General features: G+C 40.5%; 1 protein-coding gene across 2 annotated transcripts in view; it reads left to right on the forward strand.

The window, feature by feature from the left end:
* The window catches only part of AHR (aryl hydrocarbon receptor), an 88,963-nt gene extending 81,518 nt beyond the window's left edge, over nt 1-7,445 (forward strand). For both annotated transcript variants that reach the window (XM_034760564.1, XM_034760565.1), the window contains one exon: nt 5,553-7,445. In XM_034760564.1, coding sequence (XP_034616455.1) covers nt 5,553-5,708 — 156 coding nt within the window. In that variant the 3' untranslated portion in view covers nt 5,709-7,445. The remainder of the gene's footprint in view (nt 1-5,552) is intronic.
* The last annotated feature ends 14,476 nt before the right edge of the window (nt 7,446-21,921 follow it).

Genomic DNA, 21,921 nt, shown 5'->3' on the forward strand with positions numbered 1-21,921 from the left:
GGGAATGTGTCCATATCATAGGAACCTCTGCAAGTATAAGTGACAGATACCAATTGTAAATATCCTCCCTCTTTAACCTAGAATTAGTTCTTCGAGGCCAAGGTTGAGCAGAGTGACAGAAGTTTGGAGTATGCTTGTATCTATTTTGTAGGTAAATAGATTGCTGACAGTACAATTGTCTGGCACATTTCATTGTCAATTCATTTTAACCATACTTAGATCTATCATACTTTAAGAAAGGTAAACTTTCATTGTTTGGATTCTTAAAATACAAAGCTTCTGTTAAATCAACATAATCTCACTGCTTAATTTAATATATTTTAAAGATCACATTAACATACAAATTCTAATTTTACATAACTTGCATGGAATCGTATGAATCCTTGTCCTATATATGTGCAGGTATTGTGAGAGAGGTTTCAAACTGTGTGTCAACAGGTGGTGCACCGTTAAGATGAGAAACTGGCCGAAACTGGCCTATACATATTTTACGCATGAAATACCACAACATTTTTAAGAACTAAGACTTATAAATATGTTATACATGTACTTTTGTAAAAATTTAAAGTATTTCTTTTGCTCTAAATGCTGCAATGTTAAGAATATGACAAAAATTAACACAAGTTACATAAATAGGATGTGCACACAAAAATAAAAATTTAATATTAGTTAGGTCTTGATTGGTGGGACTAATTACCCTAGCGCAGGAAGCTCAAAGCAGAGCATGGACATAAATTATTTTAAGATACATCTATCTATAAAAACACAATTTTATTTTCTTTAGCAGTACTGCATACAATTTTTAGTTTAAAAAACTTCCAAAAGAGAAAACTGTTAAAACGGTGAAAAGATTATTCAGAAGCATACCTTAATTCTGCAGAAAATCCAGTTACATCTTTAGGGCACATGCAAGCAAAACCAGAAATGAATTCTGATTTTAAACTAGGAGTTATGTGCTAATTGTTTTGAATGTGCAGAGTCGCTAGCTATATTGCACCTCAGTCAAAGGAGAATAATATGGCAACAGAAAAAGATAAAAACAATTATTTCCTGTTCCTCAAGTTCCTGATTTAAAAAAAATCAGGTCTTCTCTACCTATTGGTTTAGTTTATATGCAGAAGAAAGGAAGAATTATCCGAACATTGAAAATGGTAGGCATAGCCATGTTTTGCCAAGGAGAGTGCAAAACAAAATAATATAACACCATTAAAATAGCGTAGCCATTCTTCAGACAACGTTGTCAGCAAAATTCTTCCTGGGTAGAATTGAGTACATTAGCAGCTTTGGAAGAAAAACTTCCAATTTCAAGACAATTCTTTGAATGTGATAGCAGCTATCTGCATTGCAGTGCATTTAAATTGTATTCTTTATTTCTATTGTAATAATGCCCAGGCACTCTAATCAAGACTGGGGCCCTATTGTGCTAGACATGTAATATGAAGACATGATTCTTTTTCCAAAGAGTGTATATTCTGAGGCCATGATCCTACAAATGCTTGTGCACGTGCATAGGTATTTTCAGAATTAAGGCATTAACTGGCATTTAACATACACAAAGCAAGGAAGAAGAATACAGAAAATGTACAGTCTATATTACATCATCTCAGAAGTAAAATGAAGACTTGTTACATTTCTTAATTCTTTCATTAATTAAATACAATATAATTATAGAATTATAAAACTTCCTTTAAAATTGAGCACAGTTCTGCAAGATTAATAGCTTCTGCTTGAGAGACCCAAGACTGGAATAGCATGAAGATATTTTGGCAAAGTTCAGTAAGGAAGCTTACACAACACTTGGCTGCACTATGTCTCACTCTAGTCTGTGCTATTAATCCTTCATAGTCCTAGATAATAGTGTTGGAAAGCATCTCCTGCGTCCTCCAACTTCATGCCCTTCTAATAGTACAGGATTGTCATTTACACAAATACACTTCAGCATTGTTATGTTGATGCCTATTTTTAAATAACCAATTTAAATTTTCTTTTTTAACATGTAAGTTGTTAATTTCTCACTATAATACTCATAGCCACTCTAATTATTCCTCATTTTTGTTACTTCATTTTGAGAATTTTTCTCTTCCCATTCCTCAGCAAAAATATCATACCAGAGTACTTTAGTAGATTGTCACAGTACTAACAAAACGTACTGTCATACTTAATAGGATATTATAAATAGTTAAAATTAAATCTAGTTGTAGTCCATGAAAATGGTTAAACCACTAGATTTTTCTAGTGTTCTGATTTTTCACCTTTTTGTAGTAATGTTAATGCATCAAAGGGAGACGAGCAACCAGGACAATCCTATGTTAAAATATATTTATATCATGGCTATATTTACTGTTGTTGTCAGAAGAGTGAATGATTCCAAACAAATGGGTGTATTCTTGTAGTAGTAATCACATGAAATAAGTTCCAAATCAAAGCCATGACTGTAAATAATATAAATGAATTGGAGACATGTTTACTGTAGATAGGAAGAAGTTATTAATGGTTAGAGTAATAACAGATGGAAAAAAGTGTGGACAAGCATGTTGTCAGTTACCCTTTTTATGATCCTTCCATCCCTAGTTAGTTTCTGTATGACAAAATTTACAGTGAAGGTCCAGATGGGATGGCTGTGGGTATTTCTACACTGCAATAAAAGACATGCAGATGCGTGGCATAGCTGTGTTTAGCCCAGGTCAGCTGACTCAAGCTTGCAGGGCTATAAAATTGCAGTGGGGAGTGTCTCGGAGCTGGGGTCCCAGCCTGAGCCCAAATGTTTACATTGCAATTTTGTAGCCCCCGTCCCCTGAGCCTCGTGAGCACGAGTCAGCTAACCTGGGGTCTGAGACTCAGTGCCATGGGTTTTTTATCGCAGTGTAGACATACCCTGAGCATATCTAGTCTGACCTCCTGCATAACACAGGCCATAGGACTTCTTCAAACTTGATTTTAAAGTTTCCAGTGATTAAGAATCTATCACAACTTTTGGAAAGTTCTTCCAATTGTTGTAAGACCAGTGTCCTTTTAATAAACAGGGACTACTCCCCCTTACTAATTACTACTATATGCTCAGCAAAGTCCGCCAGACAATGCACATATTAATAAGTGATCTCACCACAAAATGGATTTAATGAAGAACATTAAAATAATTCTGTCCTGGCGGGGGACAGCTAGTGACTTAGTAGATATTTTCTATCTCTGACTTACGATTCTGTGAATATTTCTAATGAGAATTGATGCCTCTATCTTAAAAGGATTTTATTTTGCTTTATTTTCCACGAATATATGGAATATTTGTGCATATGATTTTTGTAAAATGACAGGAAGCATTACATCAGTTGATTAAAATAATCCTGGGGATCTTTGGGGGTTGGGGGGAGATGGTTTTGAAGAGAATTGTTGAAATGCAGAATATCAAGACTGATAAAAACTTTTCAGCACTCTCACTTGATTTTGTTAGATGTGGTGATGACGATGATCATTCATTCAAAAAATCCAACTGCATTAAGTGGTGTACATTCCAATTTATAAATGAACTGAATACGCACTCATGGAAGAACCATAAAAGCTGACCACCACCACACACTCAAAAATACCACCTTAGGTGGATTTTGAAATTGTAACATTCTTGACGAGGAAATTGGTAGTGTTGAGGTGGGTTATGCTTTCCACAAGTGGGGGGAAAAAATCACACTAAAAATCTGACTTTGAGAAACTTTCAAGACCTACCTGTCTACTCCTTCTGGCATTGTAGGCAGTGACAAAACTCCCATTAACTTCAACAAAAGTAGGATTGTGCCCATGATCTTTGTTTACTTAACTTTCCATTTCTCTCACTAGTCCAGTGTGTTCTATTTGCAACTGACCACAGAAATCAGGATTTACCCATGTGATTTATTATGCAACAGGTGCAGTATTAGTAAATAGAGTATTTACTATTACTAAAAAGTTAGAACTGAACACGTTTCAAGGCATACTTCAGATTTGCAGTGCAGAACCAAAATATATTTTTATATATAGCAACTCTTATTAATATTTTGCTAAAAAAGTCCCCCAAACCGTCTTGAGTAAATAGGGAAAAATAAACTTTTAACATCTTAAGTATCTATTATATATCAAATGAAACACTTGAGTCTTGTGCCATTAAGAATACTTTACATTCAACAACTAAGCTTATTTTACTACTTCAGAAGTTTGATAATTAATTCTTCAGAACCAGTTTCAGAATTCATGGAATGGCCAACTCCTTTTTAATTTTAGATGCCAGAAAAGTTTTCATAATCCTAAAATATTGCCTGTGATCTTTGTGTAATCTTAATTTGGGGGGAAGAATAGAGGTTGGGGAAAAACAGAAGTCCACAAACTGTGTCCTAAGCAAAAGCAGTTCTTGCCCCTGACTAAGGTCATCTTTGAGATGTATGGAAATATGAAAAATGTATTATTGGTTGGGGGGGGGGTGAGTTCTTTTCTTTCCCATAGATAGCTCTCATGGATTTACATGCTCAATTCATAAGGTGACGCATAGTCGATATCAGACACAGTATAGGATTTTTCTATATACAGTATTAAGCTTTTAATCCTTTATTGAGTATCACATAAAAACTTTTATTGAAAGGCATGATTGAAATATTTTAGTGAGTTCAACAATAAAGAAATAGCTAGGCCATTCCCTTTAGATATCAGACATACCCAGTGTGGTGATGGTTTGATTTACTATTTGTATTGCAGTAGTGCCTAGAGGCCTCAATCAAGGGTCAAGATCCATCTGTGCTTGATGTTGTACACACCTGTAGTAAAGACAACCCCTGCCCGTAGCTTATAGACTTAAGGCTTGTTGACAGGACCTTGAGTTTGCCTTCTGTGCTTTGACTTCTGCTTATTATGTTAAACATGACTGTTTTACTGTGCCTTTGTACTTCTCTTTTCACCCATCCTAATATGTTGTGTATCTCTATTGGCCCCAGACATAATATAAAGGGCTGGTCTCCAGGAGTATTTAGTTTGCGGTAAGGTAGGGTATGAATCTACCCTACACTAGCCTATTGTGCTCCAGCTGTTGTGGGTACCATACTGATGCACATTAACGTTTCATTAATGTGCCAATTTGGTCAAGTCCTATCTTAAAGAACTAAGGTCTAGTCCCGTCTCAGGTCTGAGATGGGCATCCAGGCACCTACAGAAACTTAGGCACCTAGGGGACTTTTACAGCAAAAATATAGTCACCAAGTAAGTTTAGACACCTACATGGTTAGATAGCCACTTAGCATGGGTTTTGTGGATTGCAGTGGTGTGTAAATCTTGGGTTTAGGCACTGGAGTCACTTTGTGGACCTGGGGCGCTATGTTAGCTGATCGTGACTAGTTTCTGCTCCCTACGAAAAAGCATTTATTTCACAATTGGAGTGGGGGGGGCGTAAACACCACCAGGAGCTTAGCTAGAGAATGCAGAAAGAGTCCCTGTCTATTTTAGGATTAGGAATCTCTAATCTTACCTGTGCATTTCACTAAATGCTTTTGAAGTTTTTAAAGAAAACAGCCAGTAACCCCTGTAATTTTCTTTTCCAGTTCCAAAATGGTTTCGGTGGAATAAGCTTAAATGAAGCATATCCCTCTCAGTTAGATGTCATCAGTAACACACAGTCTGCCATGCACCTTCAGCCTCTTCATCATCCGACAGAATCCAGACCTTTCTCAGATTTGGCATCCAGTGGATTTATGTAATTCAGAGCCAATATCCCATCTCTGGTTTTTGATGGATATCACTTTGGCCTGTGAAGGAGCGCTTGATAAGGCTATGGACACTGGGCTTTAAAGCCCCGAGTACATTTTGATAAGTTGAGGCTAGTTGCACTATATACCAATAGGATATGTAATCCAAAACCTGACTTTTTTGGGTGGGAATAGGAACTATACTTTGACTGAAAGTGTGCATGCGCTGTTGTCAGTCAGATTGAAAATGTGTTGTTGCTGCAATATGGATTATGTACTATATACATCACGTTGTAGAACATAAGATAAGGCAAATGGTTTTATTTAGAAAATAAATGGGCACTTTGACAACCTTACTTGTAATGGCACAAACGGGAAGATGTTTTCACTCTTGGATTATTGCCAGATTTTATTTTTTTTAATTAAAATTTTTAAAAAGAATGATCTAAAATTAAGAGCATCAAAAGCACTTATTTTTTACTGTATACTAAGGTCTTTCCTTCAATTAATTACTTGTTATTTTAGCTCCTTTTGTTTTAATTTCTAGTTCTAGCACTTTAATCGATGGATTAAAACAAGGATTTGATACAATTTTAGGTTTTATATAAACAAATCCATTGCATTCCTCCTTTACTGTCAATCTTAAGTGCCTCACAATTTAGCTATCTTATTTCTGAAAGGAAGCTTGTTTTAGAAAACATTCACTATAAATTAGTCATCGACATTGTGTGAACTTTTAACTAATATATACAGTGATATTGGCTTTCTTTTTTCTATAAAGTTTTTAGCAATGGCTGTTTCGAATTAGACTCAATTCTGAGTCTGCAGAGTTGTAACACTTATCTGGAGATGTAAATGTTTTACACATAGTTCAAGTAAAGGCTTTTTGTTATTCTGTACTTCATGTCTGCTTGCTTCAGGTAAAACAGGGTAAAAACAACAGAGATTTTGCAGAGGGAGGATTCCTCAAGATTAGTTTCAGATTTCAGTGCTGAAAAACATGTGCCTTATCTTGTGTTAAAACACTTGTAATGTTCTTCAGAAATAAAAGTACAAGGCTGCTCTATGCAAATACTTTCACTAAAATGGATATTGAAAAGGGTTAACTTTTAAATTATGGGGGAAGAGCTGTCTCAATGGTAAATGGTATTGAGGTTTACTTTTGTAAAAATTTCTTCACTGATAGTCAAAGTTCGATTGGCTGCAGTTTTTAATGTTGCAGGGGGGAAGAGAGGGTCTGCTATTATTAAATGTTATCCCTGATAAATTGCACTCTAAAGGAACAGAAGTGATCTTTTTTTTGTTTGTGAACCCACTTAAAAAGATCTATGTGCAAAATATAAAAATGAAAAAAAAAATTAAAGTTCAGAGAGATTATCCTTGTAATGAAAAGGATTTTTATATTTTTTGTTTTCAGAAAAGCTAAAAATATTGCTTTGGGTTTTTTTTTATTTGAGAGAACAGTTAGAATTGTAGACACCAATGTTTGGTGCAAAATAGTAGCATAATGGAAAAATACAGAAACGTATATGTTCAAATTGTTGCATACGCTTGTGTGCTGTATAGTTCATATGTAATAAAACGTCTTTGTAAAATATTTTAAACCAGTTAATTTTAAAGTGTTACATCATATATATAAAGATGAAATGTTTACATTTGTTATGTATAATATAAATTACAGTGTAGACAGTTTTGTTAAAAAGGAAACAAAAATAAACCAACGTTCTCCTGGTTGGTGTTCATATTGTTTAATACAAGGACAACTGGAGTTTTTTAACTTGAGGAGAGACTATTTTGCAAAATTGTTGAAAATGCGATGGGGAAGGTTTCATTCCACTATTTGTGCAATCTGCACTGAAATAACTACAAAGCTAAATATTGTGCATTAGATTTTCATCCCATTTCTTTGATTTCTTCTTTGAAACACACTCTCCATGAGTAAAACTAATTTCCTTCTATAGTGTAATATGATCTGCTAGACAGAATATCAAATTCAGTTGTAGAATTTCAGATGCATGACGTTACCAAGGGAGAAATGGATGTCAGGGAAATATCTTGTATTAATACTCTACATTATTCAGGAAAGCCCTAAAAACAAATTAGCTTGGGACATGAAATTCATTTTTTTTAATGTTTCAAACTTAGTGATATCTCACACTGAAAACAAAAAGTTTTGATTTAATAGCATCTGGATTCACATTTTAACATTTAAATTTTTAATTTAAGGTAAGTTTTAATCAATTTCTAGAATGGCTTGCATTTCTAGTTAGTGTATCACTTTTAAGAGTGTGAATTTGACAGTCTGTTTTAAATTCTGTAAAACTGAAACATTCAAAGGGGTAATGTACATTTTTACATCAGTATAAATAAAAATGCATCTGATCAGTCTAGCTAAACCAAAAATTTGTTGTTCTACCACTAAGTGCCAAGGAAGCAGCAGTACTAGTGTACTGCTTTATTATAAACATTTAGTTTTGTTATATACATATCAGTTTATTTTCTGTAGCTATGCCTACAACAAACCCATGATTATGACTGTGTATTTTGAATCTACACCAAACTACTTCAAAAGTGCACAGGAATTTTTTCATTAGCCCTCCAGTTCTGTTATGAGTAAGATATAGCCCATTGTTAATCAGTATTACTATCCATTTTTTGTACCAGTTTTCTTGGCTTGTTTTGCTTTAAGTTCTTATTTCTGATTTGCTATGTCTGCACATGCCATGCAATACATTTCTTGGGTTAAGGTATGTTTTTGTAGTGTTCTTACTGACCTTCAGTAATGTTTGTAAAACATAATATATGGTAATAAAATAATCATTTGAATGTAGCTGATATGTATGTTCTTTCACTACAAACAATTCTTTGTCTATCGCAGAAGCTTTGTGATTACACCACTGTGGACTTTGGAATTTCCAAAGTATTAGACACAAGCACATGTAGACAATTTGGTGCTGTATATAAAAACATACATTTGAACAGTAGTTGTATATCAAAATGACAGAGAATGGTAACTGGCAGCTTATCAACATTTTAAATATCAGCAACAATTAACTCAACAGTTGAGTTGGATTAGACACCACTTGCTAACCAAATAATCTGATACCAGGAAACCTGAGTGTGATAGGCCCAACATTTGACTTAACATTTTTGTATTTATTTAATTTTATAGGGTTCCATATTCTGAATGAAAAATGTCCTAACATTTCCTCTGAGAAGAAAAAAAATCCATTTTGTTCAGTATATACAAACTGACCAGCAGTCATTTTAAAGAAATATGCGCATATGAGGAAAGAGTTTAAAAGGAAAACAGTTGCTTTCAAAGAGATGATTATAAATCAGTGAGAACCTTTTAGTAAATATAAAACAAAAAAACCTTGATCTTGTGCTCTTTTAATAAAAAATACTGAGCAAAGTCTGCTATAAAAGGAAAAATACATTTATGCTCCTTGAATATGCCTTTCTGTAGGTGAGTTAGAGATGGCATGACTAACTCATGAATTTTCCATTTGAGAGTCATGTAGTCATCCCTAACTCCTTTTAGAAAAAGGCACTTCCCTCCACACACAGAGGAGGGCTTGGGTGATAGCTAAGCCTTGTACTTTCCCTCTTCTGCTCCTCAGTACATAAAGGAATATGGCCCTTAGCATTAAAGGGAGTTATCAAAAGGAGAATATTCTGTCCATGCTCTATAGTAGTGCAACTAATTGAATGGTGAAAATGATCTCAAATATTCCTGGAGTAAGGATGTCCTACTATTTATTTGGATAGCTGCTGGGCATTTTAAAATGTTAATGAATCTCAAATGTTTCATTAAGTTTAGCACAAATGATTATTCATCCAAACATGTTCCAAACATTGCTCTCCTTTCAATTAGGGGATAAATAAAACCAGTACCGTGTTACTTAGCTGATCAAAAACACAGATTAATGGTGTCTAGTTGGAGTGAACAATTTGTACATAATCCACAGTCTTGAGTATTTTAACACAATTTTTGGCTAATAATTTAAAATGAAGAATACACTCAAAGGCCATCCATCAGGTTACGAGATTTTAAGACCAAAAGAGAGCATTATGGCCATCCAGTTTGACCTTCTGCCTAACACAGGCCAGAGAATTTCAATAAGTGGTTTCTGCATCAAGCCCATAACTTCAGGGTGAGCTAAATCATTTCTTTTAAAAAGACATCCAACCTGGATTTTAAAAATGCGTCTCATTGCTAGCCTGAATTTGTCTATCTTCAGTGTCCGGTATCAGAAATCTTGACACTATGTAACTACTTTATAGACTAACACCAAGTCAGTTCTGAACCTTTTTTTATTAAACCAAATAGATTGTGCTTTTTTACTCTCTTCCTGTAAGGTAGGTATACAAAGCTCCAGTCATTCTTGTATCTCTTTTCTGAATACTCTCCAATTTGTTTAAATCATTTTTAAAGTGTGGACATAACTGGATACAGTATTGCAGTAATGGCATCAGTGATAACACCCTCCTACTTCTACTTGATATTTCTCTATTTATACATGCAAGGTTTGCATTTCCTTTCTTAGCCATCACATCACACTGCGTTAATGTTCAGCTGTTTATCAACTGTCCTCGTTAAGTCCTTCTCTGAGTTCCTGACATCCAAAATAGAGCCTCCCTTCCTATAAGTATGACCTTACATTTAATTGTATTACAATCGCATGTTCTTCAAGTAAGCCCTAGCTTACCATGTGATCCAGATCACTCTGCAGAACTGCCCTGACCTTATGATTATTTTCCACTCCCCCAATTTTATCAGCAATGCTTTGATATTTTCTTCCAGATCACTGATAGGGATCTTGAATACCATTGGGCCAAGAACAGATCACTGTGGAGACCCCACTAAAAGCACCCTCATGAGATGAAGATTCCCATTTGATGATTTGCAAGCTATGAGCCAAACCACTTAGCACTATACAAAGTCAATATGTAATAAGTCAAATGTCTTACAGAAGTCTATTATGTTAATACACTTTGTCAACCAAACTTGTAGTCTCATAAACAAAAAAAACCCACATGAGTTTCAGAAGACCTATTTTCCATTAAATGATGAGTGGTATCAAGGGTGCTACCATCCTTTAATTCTTTACTGATTGTGTCCGTGTTACCCTTGCCATGGTTTTATCTGATATCAATGTCAAGTTAATCAGCCTGTGGTTACCTGAGTCATCCCATTTACGCTTTGTTCCAGACACTGCAGGAAGACACACAAGGTGCTAGGCTGTACTTTATTATGTAACTACTGGGAATTGTTTGGCAATAACTTGTCCAGTACTGGTCACTTTCCCTCTTGTCATCTAGTCCCCTGAGTGATGGGACTCTCTCAATCTAGATGGAACTAGGCTGTTCTCAGGGGTAGCAGATGACAGAACAAGGAGCAACGGTCTCAGGTTGCAGTAGGGGAGGTCTAGGTTGGATATTAGGAAAAACTATTTCACTAGGAGGGTGGTGAAGCACTGGAATGGGTTGCCTAGGGAGGTGGTGGAATCTCCATCCTTAGAGTTTTTTAAGGCCTGGCTTGACAAAGCCCTGGCTGGGATGATTTAGTTGGTCCCGCTTTCCAACCTTACTCTATCATCTCTCCTGCTTTGTATAAAATACTTGTGTTCACTCAAGTGTAGCTGGAAGCTGTCTCCCCCAAGAGAGTGCACTAGCCACTCAACTATGAAGTTGCTCTTTCTTGCCACCCAATTAATATTTAAGTATTCTACAAAGTAGAACAGCTTCAGCAGGGGAGATTTGCAAAAGATCCAGCCCCACCCATCTGAGGTAGTTCAGTAGTTAGGGCACTATGTGGTGGATATGAGTTCAAGTCCCTGCTCCAAAATAAGGCTGGGCAGGAATTTCAACATGACTCCCCCTGTCCAAGGTGAGTGTGCTAGCCACTGGACTGTTAGGACACATGTACAGAAATTCCCAACCTGCTCTTTACCCGGTGTTTTTTGTGGGGAGCCTGAGTCTGTTTGCAAGCTTGGAGCACACCTATGGGATTGCGACCCACAGGCAGTGGAATGCCTGGTTTCCCAAGCACTTCAAGCAAAGCACACTGTTTTAGGCAAAATATAAAACAGGTTTATTAACTACAGAAAATTTTATTTTAAGTGGTAGGTATAAAAGGATCAAGATGGTCACCAAAGAAAATAAAAATAAGTGCCTAATCTATATTCTATAAACTAATCAAGATTTGAATCAAGCAATAGTCTCACCCACTAGATGTTACAGTCCTTAATGCACAGACTTCCCTCCTAAAGTCTGGACCAGTCTCCTCAGCTGATCATCTTCTTGGTGTCCTGATTGTTTCCAGCATCGGTGGTAGAGAAGAAAGTTCCCCCTTATGCTGAACTGTTTCTTATTTTAGTGCCTGGCAGACACTAGCCCACGTATGTCCTGGTGGGCTTTGCTGAGTGACAGTGAACAAGCAGCCCCTGAGTCTCAGTGATGGATCAGTTCCCATTATGTGGGGCTTGCCTAGTTGAGTCTCACAGTTGATTAATGGCCAGTAAACATCCATCTGGGCAGCAATCCTTGGCATGCCACTAGCAAACTTACAGCATGTTTTAGTAACAACCATAAAGTATAATTTCATAGCTCTATACACACTAATGATATACATATTTGGACAGAAGAATGGGCTTCAGCAGATCATGACCTTTCAAATGATGGCTTACATGGGAGGCTTTGTATGAAATATTAAATCATATATGAATAATGAATATGGGGGTTACAGGGTGCCATTCTGAGGTACAGTATCTCTCACCTTCCCAGGGGCATTACTAGGGGCCTTGGGACCCAGATATGAGACATTCCCAAATCCTGATGACATTTAGTCAGGGGGAGGAACTTCAAATGCTGTTGAACAGGAACCCACTTGCCCCTGCAGGGTTATCATCCTCCTCCCCAGATGAGGCATCATCACCACCTGACTACTATAGACAATTCCAGAACTTCCTGAGGAGAAGCATATAGATGCTATAGATCAGGGGTCTCAAACTCAAATGACCATGAGGGCCCATGAGGACTCAGCATTGGCCCAAGTGCTGCATCACTGACGCTGCCCCTGCCCCCGCCCCCACTCCACCCCTTCCATGAGGCCCCGTCTCTTCTCCACCTCCTCCTCCAAGTGGTTTTAATAAAATATATACACTCAGTAAAGCCCCCCACACACACTGCACTGGGCTGCACCACCACTCCACCCCTGCTCTGCCTCTGCCAGGGGTGGCAGGTTTGTAGAAATTTTGGTGGTGCCCAGAACCTGCTCCCCCCAAACTCCGCCTCCACCTGCTTAAGGCTCTGGGAGGGAGTTTGGATGGGGAAGGGGGTCTGGGGTGCAGGCTCTGGAATGGAGTTTGGGTACTGGGTACAGGCTGTGGTAGAGGGTAGGGGTGCAGGCTCTGGGATGGAGTTTGGGTACTGGGTACAGGCTGTGGTAGAGGGTAGGGGTGCAGGCTCTGGGATGGAGTTTGGGGATAGGAGGGGGTGCAGGGGTGAGAGCTGTGGGTCTGGGGATGAGGGGTTTGTGACATTGGAGAGGCTCGGGGCATTGGCGAGGCTCAGGACTAGGACAGGGGAAGGGCAGCCTGCCCTGGCCCTAATTGGGGGGGGGCACTAGGACCCTGCGGCAGCAGGTGATGCCAGGAGTCAGCATGAGCTGCAGGCTCCAGGGCACTGAGGGGGCAGCAAGTGAGTGCAGGGGACACTCGGAGGAGGTCCGTGGGGGGGGGGGAGCCGGCAGGGCAAGGGGAGAGACCCAGCCCCAAACATTGGGGAGCAGTGTGCGGGGAGCTTAGCTGCCACATAAAATAACTTGGGGAGGGGCGGGGGTGAGGGGAGTTTGGCGGTGACAGGAAGTAACTGGGGGGGGGGGGCCCGCGGGCAGCTTGGTGGGACGCAGGGAAGAGCTCTGCCGCGTGTTTGAGACCCCTGCTCTAGATCCCCCTCAAGGAAGCACAGCCCACCCCTCCCCTCATAAGCTACTGAATATTTTGCAGAGTGTGGGTCTTTAGTACAGTGGCACTTGCAAATCAGTGAGGCCATCTTAGAGTAGACCTTCATGGTCTGACACACTCCAGCCACCTATGTGCTCACTCTGAAAAGAACAGAGAAAAAATACTTTGTACCAGCTAAAAGGGGTGGAATACATATTCTCCCACCCTGCTCCAACCTCTTACATGCACATTGTCTGGGGGTGTAGAGCTATGTTAGTGCTGCTTGTTTCTTTCAGTGACAAAGAGGCCAATGTCTAGACCTCTTTGGGAGGAAGAGCTTAGCTTTGGCAAGTTTACAGTTCTGCTTAGCAAACAACCAAGCTTTGATGGTAACGGATGATGGTATTAATTAAAATTCGTTTTTTGGAATTCACCAACAAAGGGCCGCAAGAACACAAATGTCAATTCCAATCAATCTTCAAAGAAGGTAAATTGATAGCCAGATCTGCCTTCCATCAGTAGATGCAACAAATACAGATTCCTGCTTAATGGAAACATCTATGGTTATGAAGCAGACCTCATGGCTCCAATTCTCTGGATTTCCCAAACTCCAATCCATCATGGAGGATTTGACTTCTGAGGGAAATAACCTTAATGAGCAAACAGATGAATCATTACACACTCTCAAGGACACAAAAACAGTTCTTTGCTCTTTGGGTATCTTTATCTCAGCACTATGGAGAAAATACACTAAGTCTCAGCCTTACAATGAGTAGCTCCCCAGCCATTTAACTACCAGAGGGCTTACAAACCTCTTAGGACACACCAAAGAATGCAGTTTAGTAAGCAAAATGTTCTCCCTTCATTCTCTTGTCATCCCCAGTCTCCCTGCAAGATGTCCTTTCGATGGGGCCTTTGAGAGCATAAAAATCAGTGCTCCTGCCAAATCCACTCAGACTAGATTCCTTCATGCCCATTTGTTGGCCACTTAGCTCACTTTTCCTCAGCCATATAGGCTCAGACAGATGGGTGCTGGAGATAATCACAACCAGTAACACACAAGAATTCCTGTCCATACCTGTCCCTCTTCAGGGACCCCTCTAATGAGAGGATGCTCAGACAGGAATTAGAAGCCTTGCTCCATCTGGGAGCTTCCTCAACACAGGGGCAAAGGCTTTTATTCAAGATATTTCCTCATCCCCAAGAAAGGGGCTGGATCTCAGGCAACTGAACATCTTCATCCACTGCCTGAGGTTCAGAATGATCACTCTGGCCTGTTTATTCAGGGGATTATACAAAGGTTTACAGCTCTTGATTTGAAGATCGCTTTTTTTCTACATAGATATCCACCCGCACGTAGGAGGTTCCTATGATTTCCCCATTGGCCTAGACCACTACCAGTACAGAATGCTCCCTTTCAGCCTTTTGACGGTGCCAAGAGTGTTTACAAAGGTATCATCATTCATGGCAGCACACCTGCGTCATCAAGATATGTCAGTATTACCATGCCTTCATGACTGGCTGCTCACAGGGAAGTCCTCAAGAACTGCAGATAGCACCCGGATCCCTGCCATAATGATTAGGAATCCCAGTAAACACAGAAAAGTCCACTTAGACAGACTATAGCCCATAGGTGCCAACTCTGTGGGTGTTCCAGGGCTGGAGCACCCACGGGGAAAAATTAGCAGATACTCCGCACCCACCGGCAGCCAAGCTTCACCCTCTTCGCTGCCTTCTCCCCCCGCAGCGCACCGCCTCCCCCTCCCTCCCAACACTTCCTGGGCAGTGCTTAGGACTTTCCGGGAGGGAGCGGGAGGAGTGGGGATGCGGCGCAGTCAGGGGAGGAGGCAGAGAAGAGGCAGGGCAGGGGCGGGGACTTGAGGGAAGGAGGGAATGGGGGCAGAGCTGGGGTAGGAAAAGGGGGGGTGGGGCAGGGACTTTGGGGAAGAGGTGGAATGGGGTGGGGCAAAGGCGGTGCAGGGGTGGGACAGGGGCAGGGCGTGGGGCTTCAAGCACCTACTGGGCAGAGGGGAAGTTGGCGCCTATGCTACAGACCAGAGGTGGCCAAACTGTGGTTCGCAAGCCACATGCGGCTTTTTTCCCATTAAAGTGTGGCTCGTGGAACTCCCCCTAGGGACCCTCCCCCCCATTCTCCACCTACCAGACTGAAGGGGGAATTCAGGACCTCTGCCTTGCAGCGGGGTGGGGGCTTCTGCCCAGCGGGTTGCACCTGCCAGGGCTTGGGGTTTCAGCAGGAGTAGGGCTGAAGCCCTGAGCTCTCGCAGGTGCACCCCAGCTCTCAAACTTCTGAAAACTGTTGTATGCAGCTCAGTGGGTCAGTAAGTTTGGCCACCCCTGCTATAGACTTTACTGGAGTGACTCTGGATGCTATCAGAGCCAAAGCATACTTACTTCAAGACTCGGGGGTAGCTTGGGAGGCAGGCCAGTCCTCGCTTACAGACAACCCCCCAACCTGAAGCAAATACTCACCAGCAACTACACACCACACCACAGAAACACCAACCCAGGAACCAATCCCTTTAGCAAACCTCGTTGCCTACTCTGTCCCCATATCTACTCCGGCGACACCAACCACATCAGCCACACCATCAAGGGCTCATTCACCTGCACATCTACTAATATTATATATGCCATCATGTGCCAGCAATGCCCCTCTGCCATGTACTTTGGCCAAATCGGACAGTCCCTCCGCAAAAGAATAAATGGACACAAATCGGACATCAGGAATGGTAACATACAAAAGCCAGTAAGTGAACACTTCAATCTCCCTGGTCATTCTATTACAGATTTAAAAGTCACTATCATTGAACAAAAAAACTTCAGAAACAGACTTCAAAGAGAAACAGCAGAACTAAAATTCATTTGCAAATTTAACACCATTAATCTGGGCTTGAATAGGGACTGGGAGTGGCTGGCTCATTACACAAGCAGCTTTTCCTCTCCTGGAATTGACACCTCCTCATCTGTTACTGGGAGTGGACTACATCCACCCTGATTGAATTGACCCTGTCAACACTGGTTCTCCACTTACGAAGTAACTCCCTGCTTTCTATGTGTCGGTATATAATGCCTGCATCTGTAACTTTCACTCTATGCATCTGAAGAAGTGAGGTTTTTACCCACGAAAGCTTATGCCCAAATAAATCTGTTAGTCTTTAAGGTGCCACCAGACTCCTTGTTGTTTTTACTTCAAGACATGTTCCAAGCTATGAAGGATCTCATCACTCATTTTTGACTGAGCCCTCAGCTGACAGTGGGATCCTGCCTTGTCCTTCCAGGACACATGGCTTTCATAGAATCATAGAATATCAGGGTTGGAAGGGATCTCAGGAGGTCATCTAGTCCAACCCCCTGCTCAAAGCCCCAGACAAATTTTTGCCCCAGATCCCTAAATGGCCCCCTCAACCCTGGGTTTAGCAGGCCAATGCTCAAACCACTGAGCTATCCCTCCCCCCAAGTGCTTTGTGTACTTATGTGATGCCCTTTGTGAGATTTTGTCTGCATTGTCTACAGGCATGACTGCAGATAGTATATGTGCCAAGCAAGCACAGTCTGGACAAACAGTCTCTCTCCACCACAGCATTCTGATTTCATTCATCTGGTGGGAGAATGTGTATTGGGGGCAGGGTGAAGTGAGCCTTTCCTCCTCCCTCCCACCTCCGCACCTCCTGCTCATGAAAAAATTGATTGCATTGCCTCCCTGCATATCGGGAGAATATCTAGATGAGCATGGAACCCAAGAATATCCAAGTTGCACACAAACCTTCTGAAACTGTGGGCAGTAGATGAAGCCTGCAAATGGTTCTTGCCATTTATCCTGACCCTGCACATTCAAGTCATGGAGGACAACATGAGAGCAGTTTATTATATCAACAAAGCAAACAGGAAGGGACAAAATTCACTTGTCTCTGTACAGAAGACATCAATCTCTAGAATTGGTGCGTCCTTTGCCAGGTCACCATCTTAGCAGAGCCCCTTCTGGAGTGCACAGTACTCTGGCAGACAGCCTCAACAGACCTCTTGCATAAACCAGAAGTGGAAACTGCACAACTCACAAGTCCAGATCATCTTTCAACAATGGGGATTTCTGCCATGGGATATCTTTGCATCTCAAGAGAACAAGAAATGCCTAGTCTACTGCTCCCAAGCAACCAGGAATCAAAGGCCACAAATCCAGAGTGGATATGATCATAACTGCTGACATGTGCATTTCCACCCATCCCCCTCTTACCTTGAGTCCTGATGAAGATCAAATAAGACAAAGCGATGGTGATCCTAGTGGGTCCACGGTGGCCAAGGCAGTTCTGGTTCATCAGCATGCTCAGTAGTCCTTGTGCCCACACATCCCCATCCAGTTCTTCCCAGACCCAGGAAAGGGGCAAGATCCTCCATTCCAGCCCAGCATCTCTCCACCTAACAGCTTAGAGTTTGGATGGATGATGAAACTAAGAGGTCTTGCGCAGAAGCTATGCAATCCATCATTAGCAATAAGAGAAAAGACTTCACAAGAAAATGTGATACAGCAAAATGGAAAAGATTTTCTATCTGGTGTCAGAATCACTGAATGGTTCTGAAATCCCTACTATTCTGGACTACCTCCTATCTCTAAAAAATGTCAGGACTATCTTTTAGCTTCTTGGCAGCTATTAGTGCCTTTCACCCTCTGGTCTTCACCCATCCTACTACTGAGAGTTTTCGGACGGGATCTGGCAGAACCTTACCTCCGGTGCTGAAATCTATGCCATCATGGGATCTCAATCTAGTTCTTTCTGTATTAAAAACCCTCCATTCAGGCTGTTAATCTCATGCTCCTTTGCTCCTCTATCTGTGAAAGTTGTCTTTCTGGTTGTAATCACCTTAGCTAGAAGAGTAGGTCTTATGGTGGACCCTTGCTGTGCAGTCTCCCACAAGGATAAAGTTTCCTTGAGGTTACACCCTAAATTTGTTCCGAAGGTAATCTAAGAATGGCATCTGAACCAGGTCATCCACCTGCCCGTCTTCTATCCAAAAACCCATGCCACCAGGACCGACAGGAAACTCCACTCTTTGGAGGACCATTGAACTTCAGCATTCTACCTGCAAAGGACAAAACCCTTCAGGAACTCTCCCAAATTATTTGTCTCTTCTGAATGCATAAGAGGAATCACAATCTCTTCACAGAGACTCTCTAAATGGAACTCAGGCTGCATCCTGCTGCGACCTCTCCCCCCACAAGGTGTGAGATCCTACTTGACCAGAGCCCAGGCTATGTTGGTAGCTTCACTCTGTGATGTTCCCCTTCTGGAGGAGTGTAGAGTAGCAAAATGGGGCTCTGTGGGTTCCTTAGCAAGACATGACAGCCTGGTACCAACTTCTACAGCATACGCATCCTTCGGGTCAGCGGTTCTCCAATCTGTAGCTCAGGAGGGCTCCTTGCACCCTCCTGCTCAACGAACACTGCTTGAGAGTCACCTCAACTGCATACACATCACTCAAAGAAGAAAGAGGTTACTTACCAGGTACAGTAACTGGTATTTGAGATGTGTGGTTCCAGTGTGTAGTCCATTACCCGCCCTCCTTCCCCTCTGCTTCAGATCCTCACCCTGAAGGTTATTCGTGGTGGAGAAGAAACTGGAGAAGCAGTCAGTCCACACTGCTCTTTATACCCTTAATTTGGACACCAGGAGGAAGAAGTCTCAGGTGTGGATTAATGGACACTGCTGGTGAAAAATCTTCCAGTTCCAGGTGCACCTCAAATAGAATACGCATAGGACTCCACATCTCAAAGAACTCCAGTTACTGTATAAAGTAAGGAACCTCTCTTTTTAATAGTCTTTAATAGTCTTCCAGTAGCTTCTTGAAGTAACTTGCTTACAAATCTCCTGCAGATACTGAATTTCTCAAGGCAAGCTGGCACCTATATGATCCTTGGACTTACTCTTGAGGGACAATATTTCTATAAATTGCTTGGCTTATCTATGATAAGAAAACAGAATCCACCTATTGATTTGGGATATAAATAACTTCCACTAACCAGAGAAGAATCCATGGTAAATGGGTTTCATACATATAAAAGGTATTCATTTCAGTTGTATGAAGTTGTAAGAAAACAGATTTTCACATTAACACTTCCAGTACTTGCTATCTATTTTCTTTTATAAAGAAAACTTTATAACTTTGAATTTTTCCTTCTCTGAGTCATGGTATTCCTTAATATATAAAAATTGTGTGGCAAAGAATAAAATAACCCACTGGAATTGAAATCATGAGTCAATTAATAATTTGATCTAACAAAACCTTTGCTTCTCCATACTGTATTTTAATAGTATATTTTAGGATAAAATTACTTGGCACTCAACATACTAATTCATGCATAAAATGCTCTTTTATGCCCATGTTAGCAAGCAAATTCCTGGCTAGTTGATATTAGAAACCAGATATGCTCCTTCATTTACAAATAAAATGACTGTGGTTCTGGTGTAGACTACTATAGAATAGTTGAAAGGTCCCACAACTGCTCTTTATACAACTCAGCATAAGTTAATCTTGTTGGTGTTCAAGTGCACATTTTGCCTAGTAGCAGAAGGGGAAATTAGTTTGAAGACTGAGAATGTTGCTAGCCTGTGCATTTTGGAACAGATCATTTACTTTAGACTTTTGGGGCATGCTCATTTGTAACCACGTATCAGTTAGTGGCTTTTTAGATTTTTTTTAATCTGCCTAAATAGAATCATTCATACCAGATGAATGTTAGTATATTTCTATTAAGGTTACATTAAAAATAACTTTTTTTACCTTGTGGGATAGATTACATCCTGTTCTGATTTTTGTGATTCTCTTAATGGCTCAGAGCCTTGTCTTTTAGGCATACTGGAAGCTAAAAATACACAAGTACTGTCATATTGAAAATACATTGTGATTAGTAGGACTAGCACTGCTTAAATTCTTTTTGTCATATTATTTCAGGTGAGGATCTGCAGGTGAGCTACATTTGCAGAGCAAATTCCAACAATCCAACAGTGTTTCAAGACTTTAATCAACAAAATCTGTTAAATCTCTCCTTAACAATCATGACAATCTAAATTTTTGGTTTCACAGTGAAGTCTTGAGTAGAACTGCTTTATCGGATTAATTTTAGGCTACATCTACACTACAGGGGGGAGTCGATTTAAGATACGCAAATTCAGCTACGTGAATAGCGTAGCCGAATTCGACGTATCGCAGCTGATTTACCCCGCTGTGAGGACGGCGGCAAAATCGACCTCTGCGGCTTCCCGTCGACGGCGCTTACTCCCACCTCCGCTGGTGGAGTAAGAGCATCGATTCGGGGATCCCCGAGAGGTCGATTTCTACCCGCCGATTTAGGCAGGTAGTGTAGACCCAGCCCTAGTTAGCTGTATCTGTGACTGTCATACCATTTTATAGGCTCTTGGTGGTTGTACTTCAGCTTCAGCCAAATATCAAGGCATTGCTTAATTTGTATTTTAGGGCAGACGTCAATCAAAGTTTCCATTTGCCAGCTGCCTCACTTTGATAATTAAAGGACTATCTATACGACAGTGTAACTGGGGACCCCAGTTACAACAACATAGTTGTGCTCCAATTGTGTTATTACATGGATTCTTTTTCATTTATGCAGACCAGTCCAAATCATATTAAGGCAGCCATGTTACCTAAATCAGGGATGTAAGCCAAAACCAAACCATGTTATAACATGTTGAGGGTATACCTCTGTTTTAATAAGGTTGCCCAACATCATGATTACATGGCAGAAAGGACAATGATTTCACTGGATTTCTTAACCACATCTACCTGATTTTTAAACTGCCGTTAGACAGATCAAAGAAACTGAAATGTTACCATAAAATCTAGATATGGTAAAAACCTACTAAGTCATCTCGCTTCCAGTGCAGAATTGCTTTAATTGTTCTAAAGCTTTGTTCAGTATAAGTTTAACGGTGCCAAGCAATGGGGGTTCCACTACTTCACTTGAGAGAGCATTCCACCCCCAATAGTTCTCACTGGCAGGAAGATTTCCCTGTGTTCAGGCTAGGTTTTCCCTTTCTTAATTTCTTCCCATTACCTTTCCTTATACACTGTTCATTATATCAAATGTTTCCTCTTTCTCCTGGATATTTACTCCACACAATATTTAACTGTTCACATGCCCTTCCCACTTCGCTGTTGCTTAGCCAAGCTGGGCATATTTTACTCTAAGGGCTTGACTACTAGCATGCTGTGCTCTAACTGCCCCATGTAGCTGCTGCTTTTGCACA

The sequence above is a fragment of the Trachemys scripta genome, chromosome 2 (assembly GCF_013100865.1).
Source record: "Trachemys scripta elegans isolate TJP31775 chromosome 2, CAS_Tse_1.0, whole genome shotgun sequence".
NCBI classification, from domain to species: Eukaryota; Metazoa; Chordata; order Testudines; family Emydidae; genus Trachemys; species Trachemys scripta.